The sequence below is a fragment of the Cervus canadensis genome, chromosome 32 (assembly GCF_019320065.1).
Source record: "Cervus canadensis isolate Bull #8, Minnesota chromosome 32, ASM1932006v1, whole genome shotgun sequence".
NCBI classification, from domain to species: Eukaryota; Metazoa; Chordata; class Mammalia; order Artiodactyla; family Cervidae; genus Cervus; species Cervus canadensis.
The window spans coordinates 21,988,805-22,014,680 of NC_057417.1; the positions used below are offsets into that span (position 1 = coordinate 21,988,805).

The 25,876-nt window shown below is 39.5% G+C and overlaps 1 protein-coding gene across 3 annotated transcripts in view; it reads left to right on the top strand.

Moving 5' to 3' along the window:
• The window catches only part of RABGEF1 (RAB guanine nucleotide exchange factor 1), a 50,191-nt gene extending 27,078 nt beyond the window's left edge, over nt 1-23,113 (top strand). For 2 of the 3 annotated variants that reach the window (XM_043455845.1, XM_043455844.1), the window contains exons 4-9: nt 4,952-5,121; nt 11,264-11,345; nt 12,060-12,192; nt 13,406-13,497; nt 18,064-18,320; nt 20,799-23,113. In XM_043455845.1, the coding sequence (XP_043311780.1) occupies nt 4,952-5,121; nt 11,264-11,345; nt 12,060-12,192; nt 13,406-13,497; nt 18,064-18,320; nt 20,799-21,197 (1,133 nt within the window). In that variant the 3' untranslated portion in view covers nt 21,198-23,113. The remainder of the gene's footprint in view (nt 1-4,951; nt 5,122-11,263; nt 11,346-12,059; nt 12,193-13,405; nt 13,498-18,063; nt 18,321-20,798) is intronic. The other variant, XM_043455846.1, reaches the window with a different exon arrangement.
• Nucleotides 23,114-25,876: the final 2,763 nt, after the last annotated feature.

The window sequence follows — 25,876 nt, forward strand, 5'->3', positions numbered from 1 at the left end:
AGTTGGGTTGGAGGTGCAGATGACAAATGAAATCTCATTGGTTGGAGGACATTGTGTTTAAGAAAACTTATTTTTACTTTATCAGAGGAGTAAAGATAGTTGAAACATATAGTTTTGTTTATAAAATTTATACCCATCGTATCTACTTGGATGTTTTATTTTTTGTGCCTTCAGTTTTTGAATATTGGTTTACTCTCCTTTGTTTAATATCCTCACTATCCATACCTTATCGGAAATGACTGCTTCAAGTTATCTTAAAGTTACCTAAAAGAGAAGTTTTCTGAAAGCTTGAGAGGCAGCTTGTGTCTAGATAGGAATTACTATTTAGAGAACATATAGGAAAGGCTCACTTTTGTATGTACTTGACCTTTTTCATCCTACTGCTTAAAATTCCACATTATAACCAGCAGGAAAATTCTCGCTAAAGTCACACTTGTTCTACCAGTGAGCTGATAAGCTAGTTGAAATGACCTAGCAGGAAGCAAGAAAGAATGTCTCTTGTTAGACCTTAGTCTCTCTACCTTTGTGTTGATAACCAACACTGATGCTGTCAGAGAGCTGTTCTCTTGGACACTTCTTCCACTCCCTCCACCCCAACCTGGGATAATTGTCCTTAGGTTTTTGGTCTGCCCACAGAAAGGGAAATAATAGTATCACACCTAAAGATCTTTGCTGATCTTTTGGATTTAATGACTGTTGTTTTTTGTTTATTAGAAGGAACGATTATTTATCCAAAAATACAGCACTTCTCTTTAGTAAAGGCAAACCTTTAAGCTGTCTTTTTCATTCACATGATCCATTTGAAGTTGTTCTTGCTTGGTTCTCTGTCAGCAGTTTTCTGTACAGCAGTAAGAAGGGGAATAATCAATACCTGTAACAGATTAAATGTGTTTGATAAGAATGTATTTGGCTCATGATTTATTTATGAGGAGGTTGTGTAGTAGGGTGATTAAAAGTGTATACTTTGGAGTCACCCTGGTTTGAGTCTCAGCTTTGCAGTTTGCTAGCTATGTGACCTTAAGCAGGCTAATCTCTTTAAGCCCTGTCTATTCTGAGGGATAGTAATACCTATCACTGGCGTGTCTTGAGGAGTAAATGAGCTGATGTGTGTACAGCGTTTTAGCCCAGTACCTGACACACATAGTAAGTCTCCAATAAGTGTTAGCTATTTTAAGATGCATGTTGTTTTTTTGATAGAATAATCTCTGCTGGTAAGGAGCTCAGAGGTATTGATCAAAGCCATTCATTCCTGTTTAGTTTGCATTCTGTTTCCTGCTTTGGGGAAGTCTGATTAACCTTGTACATTTATAGATGTCTGGTGAAATGATATATGACAACAAGTGAAATGGTAAAGAATTATAAAGCCATCAGCTCTAACTGTCACATTTTACAGATGACAGTGTGAAAGCCCATAAGGCAAATTTATTTACCCAAGGTCATATAATGAGTTGCTATATTAGAGCTCAGGTCTCCTAAGTCCTGGTTAAGCTTTTTCCCCTCATATCCCTTGACCTCAAATATGTATGTGTTCACCTATAACTATATCTGTGTCTGTATCTATGTAGATAGATAAGCACATAATAGTCACACACATTCATGACTGTACTTGGCACTTTTAAAATCATGTCCTAGGAGCTCCTGTACAGTACACACTGTATTATGGAAAGAAGATTTTACTTTAAAAGAAAAATTTCAAGTGATTTTTAATCTTAAAACTGTTCATGTGGAATAGTTCCTAACTTTTTGAATTTCTTTAGAATGATAGATTTTTTAATTTTATTTTTATTTTTTTTGATCTTTAGCTGTTTTATGTTTGTAGAAAGCATGTGGTGAGAAAGACCTCAGAATGTTGGGAAAAAAATTGATGTGTGTGTATTCTATTGGACCTTTGTTTTGCAGATTGTTTATGACACTCTGCCAGATGAACTCCGCATTTCAGGGTGATTATTTTTTTGGCCTTTGCATATGGATGAAGTTAGCCTATACTAAATGCAGTTTTCATTTATTGAGTCTAGACTACAATAGGCCTTTTATGTTCTGTGTTCTTTATTTTACTTTGTTAATACAAGATGTCCTTGCTCTTGATATTTTACTTGCTTCTATTGATGGTATGAAAGAAAGCTCTTAAGCCAGGAAAGGTTGGTGGTACATAGAACACAAATAACCTTCTAAGGGATTTGAAAAATATTTTAACTTCCTGTTAGAATTGGCCGTGTCTTCAGAGACGATTAATGGGACAGCTTGATTGTAAAGACTCAGAATTTACTTTCAGTTTTTTAATCTCCAGAGCAGGGTTGAGTGAGCTGTAGTTTAGAGTAAATTGCAGTGGGTTAGCCAAGTTGAAATACTTGCTCGTACGTTCTAAAATGCCCTTTTTCTTTAGAGCTCAAATAGATGTCACCCTGAGTAGAATCTTGTGTTCATCTTTTACAAATAATCTAAAACTAATGCTCTAAGGAGGGATTAAGGAAGGCTGTCTTTAAAAAAAAAAAAAAAGGAAGGCTGTCTTTTTTTTTTTTTCTCTTAAGAATTAAGATGCCAAAAAAAAAGAATTAAGATGCCAATCTTTCCACTCAGACCTTAGATTCTAAATACTATCCTACACTGAAGTGAATTTGGGTTCCTTGGAGAAATGACTGATTCTGGAACTGGGAAAGGAGGGCTCCTCAGAAATGTTGGGGACATGTCAAACACCCAGAGGTCAGCTTGAATGGGTTCCCACTGACCAAATTTGGATATCAAAACAAATAAAGACAATAGATGGACTGCAGATGAATAAAACAATAATCCATTAGTCCATCCAACTAATAAAATAGATAAATAAAGAAGGGAAGAAAACTCTTGCTTACCATAGAGTGTTGATTAACACATATAGGAGTGATGGAGATAGAAAATCACCATTTTATAGTCATCCTGGTAGGAACTGGTTCAGACAGGTTTCACCAGTGGATGCTGCGTCTGGGGTGAGAGGAGGGAGTTTCCTGAGGAACAAGTTGTGAACCTTGATTCAGGTTAACTCCCACAACTTATTTACTGATTACAAATAGAGAAATGATAGCTATATTACAGTGTGGGAAATGGACATTCTGTGCCTCTAGATACGATAATTTGAGAAGAACACAACATCAATTGTGTAATATTTAAGCTGAAAATTTATAACCTGACATCTAGTCATGAGGAAACAGTAGAGAAACCCAAATTGAGGCACATTCAGTAGAAATAACTGGCTTGTATTCTTCAAAATTGTCAGTGTCATGAAAAACAAAGACACATTTCCAGATTAGAGGAGACTGTATGACCACTAAATAAATGTGTGACCCTCAGTTTGATCTTGTGTTTTTAAAAAAAAAAAAGCTTGTTTTTCAGTAACTATAGTTAGCAACAGAATATCCTTGTTGCTAAGAAATACCCAAACTAAGGGATAAAGAGCATGATACATACCATCTACTCTGAAAAAATTTAGAAAAAAATGCACATAGACATGGAGCAAAATGTTAAAATTTTGTGAATCTAGATAATGGGTAGAAAGGGATTCTTTGGGAGAATTCCATGGAGAGAGGAGTCTGGTGAACTATTAGCCGTAGGGTCACAGAGAGTCGGACACAACTGAAGTGACTTAGCATGCATGCACATACTAATTCATAGCTAGTGAATGCAGTTCATCTTTTTATCTTTTAAGTTTTTTTTAAGTTGTTTTAGGGTTCACATAAAATTGAAAGGATGATACAGAGATTTCCCATAGGTGCTATGCCTCCACACATGCAGTCTTCTCCAATATCAACACCCCCCACCAGAGTGGTCCATTTGTGTTACAATTGCTGAACCTACGTTGACACATGATTTTCATAAGTATGTAGTCTACATAAGGATTCATTCTTGGCATTGTACATTCGGTTGATTTGGACAAGTGTGTATAATGATATGTATTTACCATTATAGTATCATAGAGTATTTTTACTTTGATTAGCATTTTGAAAGAGTATTTTTTAAAAATCAAAATCATCTGAGAATAGTATTTGTTGAGGGGAGAGAGTGTGCACAAGTAAGGCAATAAAAGAGATGGTTAGAGTTCTCCTGCCCTTGCCTGGCTTACAGATCCAAAGTCTCAGGGCATGGTGTTCCCTGGAAAGAGTCCTCAGTCCACTCTGACATGCTGAGGCAGATACTGCATAGTAAAGAGCTCAGGCTGCAGAGTTAAGGCACAGAGTCCTGGGTTCAGATTCCAGCCTGTACCACTTAAATAGCTACAGCATCATCCAGGTTAATTAATGTTCTCAAGCCTTAGCTTATAGAGTTGTGAGGATTATACAACAAAGCATCAGAAAAGTACTTAGCACATAATAAACATTTGCTGTATGTTAACTATTACCACTGTTAGTTTGTCAGATTGCATGTGTATTCTGTTTTTGTTGGGTGGAGTGTTCTATAATAGTTACTTCAAGTTGTTTGATGACATTGTTCAGGTATTCTGTCCTTACTGACTGTTTTGTATTACCTATAATATTGATTACCAAGAAAGGAGCATTGAACTCTCCTATTAAAATTATGAAATTTTAAATTTCTTCTTTTTATGTTTCATGTGTTTTAAAGCTGTGTTACTAGGTGCATGGGCTTCCCTGGTGGCTCAGGGGTAAAGAATCCGCCTGCAGTGCAGAGACAGGGGTTCGATTCCTGGGTTGGAGAAGGAAATGGCAACCCACTCCAGTATACTGGGAAATCCCAGGGACAGAGGAGCCTGGTGGGGTACAATTCATGGGGTTGCAGAAGAGTCAGACACGACTTAGCGTTAAACAAACAAACAAGGAAAATGCAAATATTTAAACATAAAATAACTTAAATTCAAGTTTAACTTTGATTTAGCATAATTTAAATAATCTTAAATTAGATACTTAAAGTAATTCCATGCATGGATCTTCTGTGTAATGAAACTTACTATGTTTAATTTTCCCAGCAGAAATTCAGGAAGCAAAAGCTCCCAGTCCTTCCATAAACCGGCAAACCAGCATTGAAACGGATAGAGTGTCTAAAGAGTTCATAGAATTTCTCAAGACCTTCCACAAGACAGGCCAAGAAATCTATAAGCAGACCAAGCTGTTTTTGGAAGCAATGCATTACAAAAGGGTAGGTTGAGAACCACCTAGAAATGTAGAGTTTTGGTTTTAGGAAAGGTCTTAGTGATAATCTAGTGAAACTTTGTCATTTTCCAACTGAGAAAATAAAGACCCAGAAATGTTGTCACTTACCTGAGAAATGTCACTGAATCAAGTTAAACATGACTCTGAGGCTAATACTTTTCCACTGCAACTCAATGGTATTTAAATCATCTTCATGTGAAAAGTTTGACATCAAAGCCACTTGTACTGTGTCCTTTATAAGTCTGTGTCCTTTTAATAAGCCTTCCTAACTTGTCACCTTGTAAATAATAAGCTGCCAAGAGGGCCATAGTAGACCTTGAACTCTTAAGTAATAATCATTAGACAAAGAATAATCATTTAGGATTTTTTTTTTTTTGGTTTGGTTTTGTATTTTGATTTTTAATTTTCCTATCCTTGCTCAGGTAGAGAAGTGAAAGCTAAAATTTAGACAATGAAAAGGACCGTAGCAACTTCTGTCCATTTATTGTACAGGTAGGGAAGTTGAGAGCCAGAGAGGATGAGTGACTTATCCAGGGCCACTTGGACAACAGCTTGTGTCCTCTCCCTGTGTGTCTTTAACCTGTAATTTCTAACCCATGGTTTCAACAGTGAACCACTCTTGACCACACCTTTTTCCTCTTCATTCCTATTTTCTCCAGTCTTAGAGTATACCAGTGATGAGCAGCCTTCTTTCCACATACACGTCAAGTCTAGAAAAATCAAGTATTTTCAGAATTGCGTTAAAATTTTTTTCAGCCATTTTATCTTTATCAGGAAATACTTTGTATATGCACTGAGAGTTTTTAAAAATACTTCCTCATCCCCAAAATGTACCTCTTTAGGCTAAAATTTCATTCAGCACCTGCATAATTCCCACACACTGAAGTATTTCAAAGCAATGCTTAAAGAGATTTTTTTTAAAAAACTAGCTGCTATACTGTTTGAAAAGCCTGGTTCACTTGACTCATCTGTGAGTACTTTTGATCTTTTCCTAAACCTTGTTGGAAAACTCAGGTAACCAATGGCTAAATGTACAGTTGCATTAATGAACTCAGGAGTCTGTCTTTCATTGATTTTTAAGACTACATATTTAGTAATATTAGGTACTTGCAGAAGCCACTGACAGGACACTACTGGACCTCTGGAGTATCATGAATAACATTGTATTTGCTCAGACTCTGGTGCCCTCAGAGTATTTTAAATGAATGTAACATCTTTGGGAATTCTGCAGAATTTGCCTACCTGGCTGCACCAACTGTGCTGTCCTTTGAGAGTCTCAGAATGTGAGTTACTGGAACACTTAACCCTTACACATTTCATTCACTGAAGCAAAGGCAAAAGTTTAAACATTTCTCGTGCTGAAAAATTACATGGTAATGTTTGTGAAAAGCACATTTGAGTAGTTTGTCATTAGTAACTGTCTAGCTCCTAAAAGTGACTGACTACTACTGGCTTTTCCTTAGAGTGATAAAGTGAACTCACTTACCTTGATAGTTCTTACCACCTTCATTTTGCCAGTTATTGAATTTGACAAAAACCAGGTACTTTTGCTCTGTTTTGTTCATCTAAATGAACAAGTGTTTCAACCTATATTCAACTAGCTTCATGACCACAGGGTATATTCCCTTGTAAAGTGGACTGTCTTAAAAATCTGAGGACTACATGCTTGGCGACATATTTTAAAACTTAAAATTAAACATGTATTTAGAAGGCGTAAAGCCCTAATATGTTTAGTTTCCTGGGGGGAAAAAATTATTGAAGGCAGCAGAGACTAGCAATACAAAAAATATGAACATTAAAAGTTAAAACCTAAATAGATCAAACAGTGAACTGTAGTACAAAAGAAACTTAATCTAGAAAATAGGTCATGGAGATCTAGTTTCTAAAGATAAAATACACAGAAAACGTAATTAAGGAAATAATCAAAGATTTTGAAAGCTAGGGGTGGAAAAAAGACCTCAGCCAGACAATTTTCTTTTTTTTTTTTTTTTGGAAAAAAAAAATAAAATGACTTTACACAGACATTATAGAGAAGACTATCCCAGGGATTGGTAAAGAATGCTTAAAGAAAAGAAGTAATTTACACTGCTAGACTGTGTTTTTTCTTAGAAAATTTTGAATAATCTTTTAGAATTTTGTAAAACCTGAAAGAATTTACCAGCACAAATGTGCTATTATATCACTTAGCTCCTTTGGGAAGAACTTTGAAGGATCTGAGATGTACTCTACTTGCAAGTTAAAGGTTAGCTTGCCATCGTTTCATGGGCTTCCCTGGTGTCTCACTTGGTAAAGAATCCACCTGCAGTGCAGGAGACTCAGGTTTGCTCCCTGGGTTGGGAAGATCCCCTGGAGAAGGGAATGGCAACCTACTCCAGTATTCTTGCTTGCAGAATTCCATGGACAGAAGAGCCTGGAGGGCTGCAGTCAATGGGGTCGCAAAGAGTTGAACACGACTGAGCAACTATGCTTTCATTTTAATGATTCCATGAATACTGGCAGAAGACAAAAGCTTCCTGGGTCAGGGAAAAAAAAAAGCCAGTTAATGACGGCAGAGGGGCCCGAGTAGATCAGTACATGTAAATGTACAAACCAGTGCGTTTGTACTGGGTCCCTACTTATCAGTGCCCACAGGGCATGCAGAGAGGACCAGGTAATCCTTGTATAGGCAGTGAGTTATGCTAAGGAAGAGTATCTTTTATAGGGCTATGAGCCTGCCTGACTTTTGCTCCAGAGAGAAACCTTATTATATTAGACAGTGACAGCCTACCCTTTTCACTTGAGTGCGGCCCCAACCCTGTTTTCATGGCCTGTCCGCTATACAGCTATCCTGGAAAAGGGTGCAGAAGAGAGGCCGCCAGTGTCTCCTCACAAGATGTGCAGAAATAGGAGAAGATCAACATAGAACTGTCTCCCCGCGTCTTTACAATAGTATAAAGGGAGTAATAAATGGCCACTTGAATTCTTTTTTAAAAAATTTATTTATTTTTAATTGGAGGATAATTGCTCTATAATATTGTGTTGGTTTCTGCCTTATATCAGCATGAATCAGCCATAGGCATGTCCCCTTGCATTCTTTCTTTCTATGCCTGGGTCTGTGGTAGCCTCCAGGGATATGACAGTAACAGTACCCTCAGGGAACTGACTTTTTAGTGGAGGAGATAGGCAATAAGCTAATTTATAATATACAACTGTGGTTAGTCCTCTGAAGAATCTAAAGCAGGCTAAGAAAACAGAGTGGCAGGAGAGTTAGCTCACACTGCAAAATAAATATTGTGCTAACGTGTAAATCTGTGCAATAGAAATAGAAAATGGAGTTTTCTGAACTGTAACAAAATTACAGTGATTGTGTGGAGCTGGGGGAGGAATTAGGTGATCCATTGCCACCTATAAAACAGGCCATTTAGGCCTTTAAAAGGAGGCCATAGTTTCTAGCTGGGAGTGAGTACTGGTAATAGTCTTAAGAAAGAAATGTGTTCTTACTGTTAAGATTTGATGCGAGTGAAAGTTAGCCATGTTATATATTATAAATCAGTTCATTGTCTGTCTCTTCCTCTAAGCTACCTAAGAAGATAATCCATTGCAGAAAGTATTGAATTATTTGCATTCAGTCTTCCTGTTCAATCTGAATGCCCTCTGAGAATCATTATTTTTTATGTTATTGCCTGGTATAGTGGCTGGAATTCTATTAGCCATGTAATAAATGGTTTCAGAATGAATAGAAATATAATTTTCTGGAAATTGGGGGGAAACAATCTTACCGGAAAATCTGAGAGAAAACAGAATACCAATAGAGATAAATTTAGCAGCATGGTAAGATAAACCCACAAAATTCAGTTACAGTACAAGATGCCAGAGATGAAAAGCTAGAGAGCCTAGCAGACTTTTTAAAAAGCGCAATTTTTAAAGATAATAGTAATAAAAAGATTAAATATTAAATGATAACTTAATCTAATACAGAAAGAGGTTTATTCAAAGAATTAAAAGACTGTTTCTGGATTTTATCTTGGATTTAGCTGAGGAAGTACAGATATCTTGGATCTAGCTGAGGAAAACAAAAAGATAAATTTACAGATAAAGATACCTTTCAGGTCAGTATGAACACTTAAAATATTAAATTACAATGTTACATTGTTTATTCTAGTAAAAGAAGGTAGCAGGAGTTTGGGAGGGGAAGTTTCTAAATGTAGCAGACACTTCAGAATTTACTAAAATGAAAGTTACCACAATTAGATATGATTTTCATATATAGAAAAAAAGAGAGAGAGAATGGTAAAATAAACCAGGGATTCCAGAAATAAATTCAGTTTCTCAGGAGCAAATTACATGAGAATTAGAAAAACAAGGGGGAACAGGATTGCTTTTTACTAATTGCTGCTGAGGAAGACAGGGAAGTTTGTGTGCAGATTATTTAAGGTCTGTGTTTGCTATGAACCTTACATGCCCACCAAATAAAAGAGCTAAGAATGAGAAACCTTAGAAGAAAGCAAATTAAGATACTTATTTCATCTACAGAGAGGAGCTACAATTGGAACTGTTGAAAATTTTTCTTAATGATCAGGAAAAAGGTTTAATGGTATTAAACATTCTGGCAGTTAAGGAGTGCAGGGCACTGTTGAGCGCTGTGAGGCCTGCAAGGTTGTTTTGACCAAGGGAATGGAGGGGACATCTTCTCAGAGGAGGCGAGATGGGGACCGAGCCTTGAATGAGACCTTGTGGGACTTCCTCGGGCAGCTTCTGGAGGATTGGAGAGGAGCAGAAGTAATCTGGACAGAGAATAATTTTACATTGTTAGAGAGGCGGGAAAGCTAAGTGCAGGTTCTCAACAATAGGAAACCTAGCGGGGTACGTGGGGACCAGATCGTGACCTAAGGTGTTCAGTTGAAAAAGGAAAGATCAAAAGTGGGAAGAGCAGCTGAACTCCAGGGGAGATGTAATGAGAACCCAAACCAGGGAAGGGTGGACGAGACATTGTGAAGGCAGGTAGGCAAGGTTTGCTCACTATCCCTCACGCCAGGCCATCTCTTCTGAATCAGCCAGAGCGTCAGGGACTATGTGCTTCATTGGGGCTTTATTGACCCCTGTCATTGGCCTGTGCAGAGGTGGTCTGAGTCCTGTGGAATTTGTCTTGCGCCATATCCATGCCCTCCTGCGATGACATCCTCATGAGAACCCTTGGAGAAATTCCTGATTTTGGAGTCAGAATTTCACCTAAGAAACTGCTTTTATATTTGGACACTCAGTTGTGTGACTGTTTTCATCTTACTGATGATTGCTAGACAGCTTAGTTAGACAAATTTACGGGCTGACTTTTTTTTTTTTTTTAGTAACTTCTGTATCTTCAAGGAAGATATTTTAGTGTTATCTTTCCAGCTCTACTTTCTGTTTCTTTCCATGTTTTGTCTTGTTTCCTCATTTTTCTAGGTTGTGCTGAACTGGGTTTATCTCTCGTATAGACTTCAAATATTCTTTGGAAAAAGTGGGGAGTAAATACTAATACACATGTTACACCTGTAAAATCAGTAAAACCCAAATAAAAATTACGATGCCCAGTGCTGGAGGGGCTGTGGAGAGATAGGCACACATACATGGCTAATGTCTGTACTTGGAGTTTCTGAGGGTTGTATCTAGCAACAGGTATTTAGAGCTGTAAAGTTGTTCATATTTTTTAAGCAGTTAATGCCACTTTTGTAAATTAATTGCAAAGAAATAACCCAAAATAAACTATCTTCACACAGTTGTTTATAGCTGCAATATATAATTAATGAAAAAAGGGTAAGAACCCATGGCATACAGTGGTAGAAGATGGTTGAATAAATTGGCTAATATAATGGAATATTATAAAGCCATCAAATGATTAAATAGACTAGGTAAGTCAGAACGTACATATACATGTAAATTTTCAAAATATGCATTATACCCATGTAAGAATATGTGTATACAGCAAAAAGTAATGAGAAGTCATGGAATGTGGTAAAGAATACTAAAGGACAGGCTTTTCTTGCCTGCAGCAGTAATTGAATTCATAAGTACTTCTGGGATTAGTTCACGGAGTAGGTTTTGTAAATATAGAGCTTTCCTCATGATCTGTCTTTCAGTTACGTAGCAGCCTCTTTGTCCCTTTGTTTCAGGACTTAAGCATTGAGGAGCAGTCAGAATGTACTCAGGATTTTTACCAGAATGTGGCTGAAAGAATGCAGACTCGTGGAAAAGGTAATCCTTTGTTAGCCTGCCTGGGAGGGACGGCTGGTAGTTGCAGAGCCCTCCTGCTGAGTCTCTCAGTAGTTTCTCTCTTTCTTTTGTTGGTTTGCCTGCTCTGTACTGTAGCTTACTCCACTAGCATTCAGATAGTTGGTTTTATACTTAGCAGTATCTTTGAATACCACGATGTATATCATTCCAAGATAATCAGGCAATTGGATAATTTCTTGAGCAATATTTAATAATTTCATTGGGAATAGGGACAGAGTCAGTTAAAACCCCTTGGGAGGCTTCTAAATAAAACCCTTATCTCAGAATTGCCATTTTGGTGAGAAATCTGCCCCATCTGTTTACTTTAGAGTGACCCCTAAGGTCATATAGTAGACCTCTGAAAAGCGAAAGGGTGACTCTTGCCAGCACTTGCCAGTCTTGGGAATTTCAAGTGCTTTTCTAAAGTAGCACCGTGCTACGGTCTTCTCATTAAGCAGGGTGTACACCTGTTAGGTCCTGCCAGACAGCTTCAGTTAGAAGTAGGGATTCTGTAAAAGGCAGCCCCGAAAGTTGGGGTAATTTTTTTAGAGTGTTTTTTAATATCTTATACTTTTGTTTGGGTGTTTTTAATGTATTTCTGATAAATTAGTTTTCTGCTACATTGAAAGTACTATGAAAACATCACTTCATTTCAAATGTTCATCCTTCATTCAAATATCCTTTTGAATATTTCAGTGCCTCCAGAAAGAGTTGAGAAGATAATGGATCAGATTGAAAAGTACATCATGACTCGTCTCTATAAATACGTGTTCTGCCCAGAAACTACTGATGATGAGAAGAAAGATCTTGCTATTCAGAAGAGGATCAGGTAGTTGGTTGTTCTGCTTTTCCTTGTTGTATTTACTGCCTCCTGTTGGAAGAACACATCTGAGAAAACAGGGCCCTTGAGTTTCAGACCTTGGGTGCAAGTAACAGCTAAGGTGGGAGCCATCCTTAGCATATAAACTCCTTTGTCATGTCAGAAAGAAAAGGAATGTGGTAAATTGACAAGAGGAAAAGACTCAGGTCTCCATCTTGCTCATCTGTTTGAATCCAGGCAGCTTTAGATGAGAATCATGCCTTGTATTTGAGACTGTTCAGATCTCCAAAATTTCCAAGGAACAAGAGGAAATTTCATTGTTTTCTCATTTCACTGCACTGTCTTGTCAGGCAGGAAGCTGTGAATATCCGTATAAAGACAGTGTGTGTTGTCTTTCTCTGTTATTCCCAGGGGTGATTCAGCCATTTCTGCTGCTGCCTCTTTCCACTAGCCCTGGGTGGCTAACACTGTGCAAAGCACCCACTCCTCCATGGCCAGTAGACTGAGTCCCCAGTGGCCGCGGAGCACTGGGGAGAGAGGCCGTCGACGTGTGGGCACAGGGCCAGGCCTGAGCTGAAAAGGGGTTTCTGGAGGAGAGGGAGCTCGGATCACAAGTGGGGTTCCCAGACAGCGGGGTTGGTAATCGGTAGCTCTGAACTTGATGATGTCTCATCGGAAGTGTGGAATTGATCTTGGGAAGATAAGGGAGGAAACCAGAAGTAACTCGGTGGGCTTTAGACTGAGGTGAGAGTGTTAGTCAAGCATGTGGTGAGGACTGGCAGAATTTCATGAGTGGAATCACCACGTGATCAGAAATCTCCGAGGTTCAGGCAGAAGTGACACATGCCTGATGATCTCTGACCCGGGCTCTGGTGTGCCTCAGGTCGAGGGCAGAGCCTGAAATATGGGCAGTGAGGACAGGGAGCAGCAGGTTCTTCCCACATCTTCATTCTCAAATATCCAGTGCTTTTCCAATGTAGTATAATTTCATTTCAACTGGAAAAATTGTCTTCTGCTTTCTTGTGATAAGTGCAGAAGAGAAGCCTCATCATAGGATTCCAGCTGCCCGGCACATCAGCTGAGCCGCTAGTACGTGCAGGGGCTTGGATTGCCTGACGAGCCAGTGGTGCCCGTCTTTTCCTATCACTGAGGAAATAACATGATAAATGATTACAGTCCATCCTTGGACCTTTTTTTTCACTGTCTGTCTCTCTCTCGGTAGAGCCCTGCACTGGGTTACACCTCAGATGCTTTGTGTCCCTGTTAATGAAGAAATTCCAGAAGTGTCCGACATGGTGGTGAAAGCAATTACAGGTCAGTGAAACTAAGAACTTTGTATTTGGATGTTTTCCCCTCGAAGTTAGCATTTTGCTTTATAAATCTGTACTTATTTCAGTGAGCAAAAAGATAGTATTTCTAAAATACTTCTAAAATGCAGATTGCCAAAGCTATATTGGAATGTGGTAAAAGTGATTTAAGAGTGTTAGGTTTATGAATTTGAAGCATTTTCAGATCAGCAACTAAACCACTCTCCCCCTTCATTTTCCATGACCATTTCTTATTTCTTGAGCATTGAACTAAAGTCAACTAGGTAAATTTCTTAAAACTCAACTGTATTTATATATCAGAATAATTTTGAGAGATGAAATTGGTGAGGCATGGTTAACCCCAAGCTAGAATTATATATTAAAATGATGTTTCTGCTGCTCCTGCTGCTAAGTTGCTTCAGTTGTGTCTGACTCTGTGCGACCCCATAGACGGCAGCCCACCAGGCTCCTCTGTCCATGGGATTTTCCAGGCAAGAGTACTGGAGTGGGGTGCCATTGCCTTCTCCGATGATGCCTGTAGTTGGTTGTTAATCAGAGATGTGCTTTGCATTTCTTTTCTGGTTAGTTGGAGAAGTAAATGAAGTGCCATAAATTGATGTGGCTCCAACATTCACCTAATAAGGTTTCTGTTTCTTAATCAAGGAATAACCTAGCAGAAGTGCAACACAAAAGTTTTAAAACAAACCTGGTGGAGAAGACATCCAACTTGTCCAACATCTCCTTAATTAAGGAGAAGAGTTGGAAAGAGATTACCAATTTAGAGATTTTTAATGAAATTCTGCTGGGAAGGAAAGTGGGTCAGCTGATGTTAGCAGTGCTGGAGGCACGCCATTAAGTAGTCTCCTTTGGTTATAAGAACCAGAGACTCGAGTTGCAGTAAGAAATGAGGGTTTGCTTAAGATATTATCAGGGTTGGAAAGGAGGCGAGGCTGTTACAGAAACTTAGCTCCAAGGTCCCTTCAGGGACTGAATTATCTTCTAGCTAACATGATTCTTCCACTTTCTCAGGTTCTGCTTCTCTTTGTACTTTTTCACATTTCAGCTCTTGATATAAAATGTATTATTTTCTGTAATTACCTGCGTAGAGTTTAATTGTCCTCACTAAATACCATCCTCTTTGTTGCTCAGAGCTTTTCTGCTAAGCTCCTCATGGGTCCCATGAATGACCGTTTTGGGTCAAGGCCCAACCCCCACCCCTGCCTTTTGTTTAGGGGATATCCATAAGAGATTGAAAGTGAAGCCTGAAACTTGTACTTATGTTTTCCCCCAAAGACTCTTACTAGTAAGTTCAAGATCAACTGGTTTAAATTTAAAGTACTTCATAGGAATTTATGTTGGGGACTCTTTTCTGAAAAGCCACAGGACAGACCTTATAAAACCAGAAACTACAAGTGCCAAATCATTGTTTGCTGAAAAATAAAAATAAGAAAGATGTCAGTATATCAGCAGTTTGTTAACAGAATTTGAGCTGTGGGACTTTGCTCTATTGGCATCTAAGATGAAGTTTGAAGAGATCTTTTGATAGTAAAAGTATAGCCACGAAATTTTAAAAGCCTTCTTATGCTCTCATCTTAACCCCCTCTTCTTGCCAATCCAAGAGCTGCCACATTCTGCCTCTGAGGACCAGAATTGATATGATCACTTTCTTCCTATGCTATAAACTTGTCAACCTTCAAAAGGACAGTCGCTAACAATAGTCTTAAATGTGGAGATAATCACTGAACTTTCTCCAAATCACTGTCTGCTTCTAATCAGGACTGTCCTTTTTGTTTATAAATACACTGCACTGAGGCCCGTGCCACTTCAGTTGGCATCCGTCATCTAGTGGGTAGAACCCCCGAGTGCTACTAAACACCCTGCAGTGTGCAGAGCAGTCCCTGCAGCAGAATCATCCGGCCCAAATGTCACTAGCACCCAGTTTGACTGACCTGGGAGTACTGCCTACTTTGCTTTCAAAACCCCATTAAAGATAAGTCTGGACATCTGCTAAGATAGAGTCCCTACCCTCAACCCTATCTTTCCTCCTGGCCCCTGGTGGCTCAGACAGTAAAGAATTTGCCTGCAGTGCAGGAGACCTGGGTTGGATCCCTGGGTTGGGAAGATCCCCTGGAGAAGGGAATAGCAATCACTCCAGTGTTCTTGCCTGGAGAATCCCATGGACAAGGGAGCTGAGCAGGCTATAGTCCATGGGGTCACAAAGGGTCAGGCATGAATGCGAGACTGATGCTTTCACTTTTTTCAAAAGCCTTGAACAGAAAACAAAGCCGTATCTGAGGATTCTGAAAAGTAAGTCATAGCAGGCAGATTGGAAAGGGAAGTCATTACTAGAGGAACAGCTAATGCAGTTGTGAGTTTCCTGTGTTGTTTACTTTTCTTTCCACGTCTCCTAGTTTAGACTTCAGGGCAGCACAAATCATGGAACTGCTTCTGGGGATGGGTGGTCCAAAAGCAAAAAGAAACTTTTCTCAGACTCAAAGATACTGGGCAAGGGTGGGGTTCACTACCAGATGGAGAGTGTGGAAGAAGTCCCTTGGGTTTTGTTTTCCCCTTTATTTTCCTTCCTTTTTCTTCTCTTCTCTTTTTACACTGCTGGCCCTGCTCCTTGGCAGGGCAGCTACACACGTGTCCAGATAGAAAATACAGGCATGCCTCAGAGATTCTACGGGTTTGGTTCCCAATCACCACAATAAGGCATACACTATTGTAAAGTGAGCCACACGGACGTCTGGTTTCCCAGTGCTGATAAAAGTTCTATTTACGTGGTACTGTAGTCTCTTCAGTGTGCAGTAGCATTATGCCTAAAGAGCAATATGCATACCTTATGTTAAAAAGACTTTATTGCTAAAAATGCCGAAGCAATTACCATGGTAACATTAAAGATCTCAGATCATGATAACATATAATAATAATGAAAAGGTTTGAAATATGCAAGAAATATCAAAATGTGACACAGAGTAATTAATAAGCAAATGCTGTTGGAAAAATGGTGCTGAGAGATGCTCAACATAGGTTGTCGCAAACCTTCAATCTGTAAAAAAAAAAAAATGCAGTATCTGAAGTGCAATAAAATATGTGCCTATAATTCACTTTTAATTCATTTTAAAACTTAAGGAATAAAGATTAATGAGAACATGGTTAAATATTTGAAATGGAGAATGTAAACCAACAGTAAAAGACGACAGAAGGCTAAATAAGGTGAAAATGGTTTAAAAAATATATATATTTATATATATAGACATTCCCCCAGATCTTTTTGGTAATAAATTGTATTTAAATAGAAAAAAATAAATATACTGAGACATAGTAACAGTAATTAAAACCCAGAATAAAAATTTAAACAATAAAACGAACAAAAATTATATAATTCATACAATAGACAGGTAAGTAGGGAGGGATAAAAATATTAGTAAATTAAAATAAGGCCTCAGCACTGTGCAGTGTTGCTGTCTCCCACATGTTAGTCTTCCATGGCTGATGGTCCTGTGAGAACTTCCCCAGGTGGCTGACCCGAGGGGTGAGAACTGAGAGCAGAACAAATCTCTGGCATGTACCACCAAACCACCTAAATCTGAAACTTTTATTTCTGCTAGTGGCAAGAAATTGGTGTCAAATTAAGCCAATTCAGCTCTTTCCTTTCATGGTGTTCTAGACTGTAGGCAGGTCTGTCCAGAGGCACCCGCCTGCCCTCCTTTTGTGTGGTTCTGACAGTGCAGAGTTCAAACTTGACCCTTCCTCATTGCCTCCTAGTCCTTGTGACAAGAATGTGAACTTGTAAGAGCCTGCTAGTTGGACTTAGTGGTAGTGAAGGGCAGTGAAATAATTTTGCTTCTGAGAGAAATCAAGTATTGTTTATGAGATTAAATAATACCTATGCTCATCCCCTCTGCTACCCAGCAGGTTATAAGTGTCATAAACCTGTAATTAGATACTTGTTGCTAGTGGGAGATTTATATGCCGTGAGGATTGGCCCCTGTGGACCTCTGTGTGATGGATTTCAGCCGCTTGCACTTTAATATCTAGCTCAGAGATGCCTTGTAAAATAGCCACATTTCTAAAAAGCTGTATGCAAATAAGGCCTTCTGAACTGAGTTTTACAGTGTATTTATGAGGAACAAAAACAGTGAAATGACTCTGCTTATTTCTCTGGGGAGCTCATAACCATTTTACATCATGACTTAAAGAATGCGCTTTCGACTCAGATAGGCTTGGCTTCAGATCCCTGCTATGAGCCTTTTTATTGTATAATCTTGGGCAAATCATTGACCCTCTCTGAACCTCAGCTCCCTTGATAATAATAGTGCACATGCATACCCTGGGGATGGAGAGAGGATGCTTGTAGAGCACGCAGTGTAGGGCCTGGCTGATGGGCACGTGCGCCCAAGTGTGAGCTAGTGTCTACTGTTGTTGCAGGCTTTCTCATATGCTAAGTTAACTAGTGGAGAAAGGGTTAGCGAGGGCACCTCTGTAACTTAAGAGATGAAATAGGATGGTCCCGACACCTCTTTGGTGTAACCGTCTCCTCACTGGAAGCAGCATCCCTTCTCCTTTGTAGATATCATTGAGATGGATTCGAAGCGTGTGCCCCGGGATAAGCTGGCCTGCATCACCAGGTGCAGCAAGCACATCTTCAATGCCATCAAGATCACCAAGAGCGAGCCGGCTTCAGCCGATGACTTCTTACCCACGCTCATCTACATTGTCTTGAAGGGCAACCCCCCACGCCTTCAGTCCAACATTCAGTACATCACCCGCTTCTGCAACCCAAGCCGACTGATGACGGGCGAGGATGGCTACTATTTCACCAATCTGGTAAGGACTTGACTTGGTGGTGGTGTGGAGAAGAACCCAGAAGGTATTCATTTGAAGGGTGTGACAAGGGCTCTCACAGGCCTGTGACACGTGCGTGCTCTGGAGTTGAGGGGTCAGCATAGCTGAGGATGTGTGCTTCGTATCACGGAGCACATGTGACCAGGCCAGGCACACATTCCACCTCCCAGGACTGAGCCACTGTGGTTCCCCTACAGGACACGTGACGGCCACGCTGAGTGTCTTTGCTGCTATTGGCTCTCACTCCCCAAGTCCCGGCTGTGAGAGCGCTCATTTACTTGCTTGTTTCAACCATGAATAAATCAGATCTTGGGCTGATTCCTTTATTAAAAGACTTACTATTTATTTTTTGTTTCATTTCTACAAATTCCCTCTTAAAACTGAATACTGAGATGCTGATGTATAGAGGATATGCAGTGATTTTCAGCTCTTGTTTTTTTACAGTACTAATTAACACTAGGCAGAACAGTCATGAGGTCCGCACATCTAAGGCCTGAGGCCACATGACTGACTGTTGACCGCTGGACTTCTCCTTGTTTGTGTTAGACTAGATTTATTGTCACAATCATGAATTTGAGCCTCAAGACACCTTACGTTCTTTGTTTCCTGTGCTGGAAGCTATACAGGGTAATAGGGAGGGAGGGGCGGCCAGGTTACATAAGGAAGCATTTCTGGTAAATTGTCTAAAAAGATGGATCCTTGAATCACTGCACTCTGCAGCTCTTCCTGGACCCCTGACCCACAGCCTTAACTGTGTGCACACCATTTTTCTTCATCCTCTTCTTGCCAGACTCAGAGTCATGGCCCCAGTGAAACCGCTGTGGCAAAAGTAAAAAAAATCAGCCAGCTGCCACATGCCTTAGGGCCTCTGCTTTGGTTCACTCCTTTAACACCCCTGGTGACGCCTTCCTTCCGGAACATCTCGTGTGCCTCAGCGTCCACGATTCCACTCCATCTCCCTGGGCTTTTTGGGGGCCTGGTGTCTTCCTTGTCCCCTTAAAGGTGTCACTCCCTGGGGGGGTCTGTCCTCCATGCATCTATCTCTGGTCCTAGCGCTGCTGGTTACCTGTACAATGATGACCTGCAGTTTTGACCTCACTCTGAGCTTCCCAGCTAATTTATTGTGCTTCAGATTTAATCTGTTCAGAACTGAAGCTACTTTCCCATCAAATGTTTCTTTCTTTTCCATTATGTACTGTTTCCATTAGTGGCAGTACCATGTATCTACTCCCCTAGGCCAGGAACCTCAGAATTATCTGCCTCTTCTTTCCAGAAAATAGGCTGCAGTGATTCCACACACATAGTGTGAACAGGTGGTGAGGGTCAGACAGGCACGTTCTTGTCAGATGAGGCTGTTGAAATAGATTTGCTAAATATTCTTTAAGGAGATTTGCTTTTTTATGAATAATAAGGTAATATCCTATGAATGAGTTTCTCAAAAGAAATTCTGAGAGCTGCCTATTTTCTCCTGTTATATTTTTCATGTCTTTCTCAAAAAATACTTTATTAAAAAAAAAGTGTGAAAATGGTATGTTTATATTCTAGAATTCTAGATATATTTCTATAGATATAATTCTAGGTATATTCTAGAAAAAATTAGTTAAGGGAATATAACTAAGATGTCTGTGTCACCCAGCATTTCCCCCGGCATTTCTGTACTAATGATTGCTACCATTTATTCATTGCTTACTACAGACCTGTGAGCTAAGCCTGAGACACGTGCTACATTATTTAATTCTCACAGTAACTCTGGGTGGTATTTCCCGCATTTTACAAATGTGGGAACCATAGAGAGCTTAGGTAACTTTTCTAGGGTCACACAGCTCTGGGCTGTCAGTTGACAGAGGTGACATTTCACTCAGGTTGACTTGTATCAAAGTATATTTTTTTTAACTGTTTGACGTTAAAACATCTTTGAGGACCACCAGTACCTGCAGAGATGCTCAGTGGCAGGCCGTGTGCTGGGTGGGTCTGCAGAGCTGGGAAGGGCCTCATGGGGCATGGCCCTGGAGCTCCAGGCCACACTGTGATTCCTCTGCCCTGAAGCGTGGCAGGGAAGCGGAGCGCCTCTGACTTCGAGGAAACATACAGGAAGCTCTGTGATAACCATTGTGGAACGAATACTAAAGGTGCCTCTTCAGATATTTCATTCTGTTCAAGATCCTAGGACCTTCGAACCACCCAAGGAGAGGACTGAATTTCTGGCTCAATGAACTTGGCAGTTAGATTTAATTTTTTTTAAAGGAAGAAATGCATTATTGCAAATGGGAGTATAAAGGAAACAACATAAATGGCCATGGTAATTTTTGAAGCTGAAGTCCATGGAGGTTCATAAGATTATCTTATCAAGTTTTTACTCTGTTTAAATTCTTTGTAATAAATGGATTTTTTTATCTTCTCTTTGAATGTTTGTAGCTCTCCTATATAACTATAATAAATGACATTCTCTTCTTTTTATAGTGCTGTGCCGTGGCTTTCATTGAGAAATTAGATGCTCAGTCTTTGAATTTAAGTCAGGAAGATTTTGATCGATACATGTCTGGCCAGACTTCTCCCAGGAAGCAGGAATCTGAGAGTTGGTCTCCTGATGCTTGCTTAGGTGTGAAGCAGATGTACAAGAATTTGGACCTCCTGTCTCAGTTGAATGAACGACAGGAAAGGATTATGAATGAAGCTAAGAAACTTGAGAAAGACCTCATAGATTGGACGGATGGAATCGCAAAAGAGGTTCAAGACATTGTTGAGAAATACCCACTTGAAATTAGACCCCCAAATCAGTCTGTAGCAGCTATTGACTCTGAAAATGTTGAAAATGATAAACTTCCTCCACCGTTGCAACCTCAAGTTTATGCAGGATGATGAAAACTTAACATGGATAGTATTTATTTGAGCCTGAATTGTAGCCAGCCCTTCCTGCAGTCCACTGATTGGGGTCTAGAGTATAACTTAATTGCTTAGAAGTATCACAGTGTTTTTAAAGGTACAGTTTGTGGGATTGTTTTGTTCGTTTTGTTTTGTTTTCCTGTCAGGGGAGGCTTAGTAAATAATAAAGTACTATTTATTGAGTCACTGAAATAGATTCATTTAAGGCTTGTGTGAAAAGTTTGTCTATAAATCTATTTTTTTCTCCATGGTTTTCCTATGTGCTTCCTCTGTGGCATTCACTGTGTTTTTGCATTTGGTTAAATAATTGCCTTTTAAAGGAGAAAACGAATGCTACAAAAAATGTATGTGGTACCGCTGTTCTACAGTTTGACATACTTTTATAATTGTAAAGATAGAAGATATATTGCTAAGTAAATATGTAAAATTGTAAATATGTAAAAAAAAAAAGGAATGATGTCCGCTGTGCATGGCATTTTCATGTGTTAATTCCATTTCTTTTTTTTTGTTTGTTTGAAATGAAGTATATTGAATATTTGCCTTTTAACACTGTTTTGTTTGGTTTGCCCCACTAAAATGAATGCAGAAATACTTAAGACACACTCTCCCTGAAACGTTGGCTCCAGCTTTAACAATGTGTTAGCCCTAACTTTGAGGTCCTGTTCAGTCAGAGAACATGACACCGTTGAATCACATTTTCAGTCATGTGAAGTTACCGTTCAGCACAGTCGATTGGAGACTGAACCGTGCTTCCAGCGCCTCTGTCCTCCTTCCATTCAGCAGATGCTCCCTGAGCTCTTGGTCAGGGCGGTGGCCCTAAGTCTTGAGTCAGAAGCCAGGAATGAACAGGTCTCCGCAGGTGAGAGCTGATGGAACATCTCTCTGAGCTTCAAAGTGTAGAGGCACGGGAGGGGGCGTCTCTGCTTCCACAGTGTGCTTGTGACTCTGGACAGCCCAGTCACACGTCACATAAGCCTCTTTCAGGGTTTCTCAACCTCAGTACTATTTGGAGCCTGAGAACATTTTATTTGGCACCACCTCGTGTATTGTAGAGTATTTAGTGGTGTTGCTGGCGTCCACACCCACTAGACACCAGTAGCAGCCCCCCCAGTTGTGAAAAATCGTCTCCAAACATTGCCAGATATCTCCCAGGGGACAGAATTGCCCCCAGTTAGGGACTGCTGATCTGTTTTGTAAGCAAAGGCGTTTTCCTCCTGATGGTTAATATGATATAACCAAAGAAAATGGCACCAAATGTACAGTGAAATGTGAACTCAGAGCTCATTTGGTAAAGCTCTCCAGCCCCTGGCAGCATGGAGCCTTGCCTAATCCTGGTAGAGCCTTTCACAACTAAATACACCATCGTGATGCTCCTCACAATCTGATGTCTGCAGACTCTCGGAGTACCTGGGAAATTGTAATTCCCAGGGCACCATTTTTGCACAAGATCACATCACACAAGCTTAAGAAAGCTTCCTTTGTGTTCCAGTGTCTTCCTCATGGTGTACCACAGATGTGTAGTGCAGTAGTTTTGGAATAAAACTAGGGTGGGTGTAAAACTTGTTACCCGTTACTTAAATTAACGTTCAAAATGCATCTCGTTGATACATCTGTTGTCCTAAAGCACTGAAGAATGAAGCAGTTAACTGAATCAGCTGATCACCAAGCTCACTTGGAATATTACCATCAAGTGTCTGGAGAATGTGCCCAGAGAAACCCGGGCCCAGATGGTCTTCGTAGAGAGCTTTCCCCTTTTTTTCTTTTCTATGTACTTTCTAGGTGCTAATCCAGGTATACATACACACTCTTACTTCTCCTGGGAATATACCGTTCTTTTAGTCATTGTACATTATGTTTATTAAATAAAATGTGCATATCAGCCTCCCCCAAAAGACTGTCTTCTTTTGACTTCTTACCTGTGTATAAATTGTTGAAATTTTTTTTTTTTTGAAATTTTTTTTTTATATATATCTTATTGGTTGAATTCTTCTTATTTGGACTCTTGCATTACAGTCTCTTAAGTCAGCATCAATATCATAGCCAGGGATTCTGTTTTCTCAACCAGAAAGTACTGATATTTTATGTACTATAAATGTTATTGGAACAGAAGTTCTTATCAATAAAGTTTCCTAATCCATTCCTCTTCCAAATAGGTTGATTTTTGGTTCTTCATCTTAGGAAAATATACGGTATTAATATTCTCATGTTATAAAGGTTTCCCTTTTAAACCACAGCGGTCGTTATCATACTTAAAAATGAAAGACATTAAATTAATTTAAATGAAGAACAAGAGGGACTTCCCGGCTGGCGAGTCCTTTGCTCCCAATGTAGGGGACCCAGTTTCAATCCCTGGTCAGGGAACTAGGTCCCACATGCCGAAACTAAGAGTTTGCATGTGGCAACTAAATATCCTGCATGCCGCAAAGAAGATAGAGGATCCCACATACTGTGCTGTGACTAAGATCTGGTACAGCCAAATAAGTAAATGTTTTAAGAAAATATTTTTTAAATACTTAAAAAATTTAAGTACTGTGTAAAGTTGGTGAGACAGTAGATGTTAAATTTCTCACCAAAAAAAAAAAAGTCCTATGTAAAATGATGAATGTGTTACTTAAGTATATTGTGGTAATCATTTCACAGTGCTTATGTTGTATGAAGTCAAAATGTTGTATAGCTTAAACTTACACAATGAGATATCAATTATATCAGCATAAAGTTGGGCTTCCCAGTTGGTACAGTGGTATAGAATCCACCTACCAATGCAAGAGATGTGGGTTCAATCCCTGGACTGAGAAGATCCCCTGGAGAAGGAGATGGCAACCCACTGCAGTATTCTTGCCTGGAGAATCCCATGGACAGAGGAGCCTGGCGGGCTGCAGAGAGTCAGATGAAACAGCACACACCAGAAAGCTGGGAGAAAGACAGAAGAAAGACAAATCAATACAAACGTGGGAAAAAAAAAAATTACTTCTTCAAATAAGGAACTGTAAAACTTTGAACATTTAAAAATACAACAAAGGACATGAACAATTCACCATATAGACTTAAAAATGGAGAATGATTTGTCTGGGAATGTTCTTTGTTTTCCCTGAAGTGTATGTGGTTTCTTGTGACTAAGAAAGCGTCAGATTTTCTTGGCATTTCACCTGCTTACACAGTTTTGAATATGAAGAGATGTGCTTTGAGAGATCAGAAACAGATCAATGGCATTCACCATTCTGCCAATTATATATAAAAGTTTGTTAATAAGTGATCGTAAATTTTTTTTAAATGGACACCAGATGAAAAATACTCAACCTCATTAGTAACCAAAGAAATAGAAAAGAATTCAGTAACAATGTTTTTTCTTGTCACATTGGCAAAGGTGAACATTTTATGGCAAATATAGCACTTTATGAGTATATAGAGAAATGTGCCTCACTGATGAAAGCACAGATTATAACATTTCCAGACAGCAAATCAGGGTGTGTGTCAAGAGCCTTAAAAAATCTTTTTACTTTAATGGCACAGTAACCCTATTTCTATAATTAGCAATGCTAAGAAAATAATATGCTTGTGCTTAGTCGCTCAGTCTTGTCAGACTCTGTGACCCTGTGAACTGTAGCCAATCAGGCTCCTCTGTCCACGGGATTTTTCAGGTGAGAATACTGGAGTGAGTTGTCATTTCCTCCTCCAGAGGATCTTCCTGACCCAGGGATTGAACCCGAGTCTCCTGTGTCTTCTGAATTGCAGGCAGATTCTTTTTTTTTAATTTATTTTTTAAGTTGAAGGATAATTGCTTTACAGTATTGTGTTGGTTTCTGCCAAACATCAGCATGAATCAGCCATAGGTATACTTACGTCGGCTTTCTCTTGAACCTCCCTCCCACTTCCCGCCCCATCCCACCTGTCTAAGGTTGTTACAGAGTTCCAGTTTGCATTCTGCATGTGGATTCTTTACCCTCTGAGCCTTCGGGAAAGCCCAAGAAAATAATTTTTTAAAAATTTATATAAAAACATTAAGTACAGAAGTTTAAAAATTCAGTGTTTAAATTGTGTAGAGGGGGATGTTTCAATTAAAGAATAATTGTGCAGAAAGCTATCCTCACATAATATTAAGCATATTTCCAAATCTGTTTTAACATTCCAAGCAGTGCTAGAGAAAAAAAAAAAACAAGTCTCATCAGTAATTACCATTGGGTGTGGGGGTTATTAAGATGGTCTTAATTTTCCTTTTTGATATTTCCTTAGTCTTAACTTTATACAATAGCGTGGTAGTTTTATCATCAGAAAACTAAAAAAAAAAATATTCTCAGAGTATAAAAAGAAAAGCTTCAAACTACTGCATGACAGAATTGTATTAGCACACATTAGCTCTTAAAGTGGAGAAGGCAATGGCACCCCACTCCAGTACTCTTACCTGGAAAACCCCATGGACGGAGGAGCCTGGTAGGCTGCAGCCCATGGGGTCGCTAAGAGTCGGACACGACTGAGCGACTTCACTTTCACTTTTCACTTTCATGCACTGGAGAAGGAAATGGCAACCCACTCCAGTGTTCTTGCCTGGAGAATCCCAGGGACGGCGGAGCCTGGTGGGCTGCCGTCTATGGGGTCGCACAGGGTCGGACACGACTGAAGCGACTTAGCAGCAGCTCTTAAAGGGAGAAGTTTGTTTT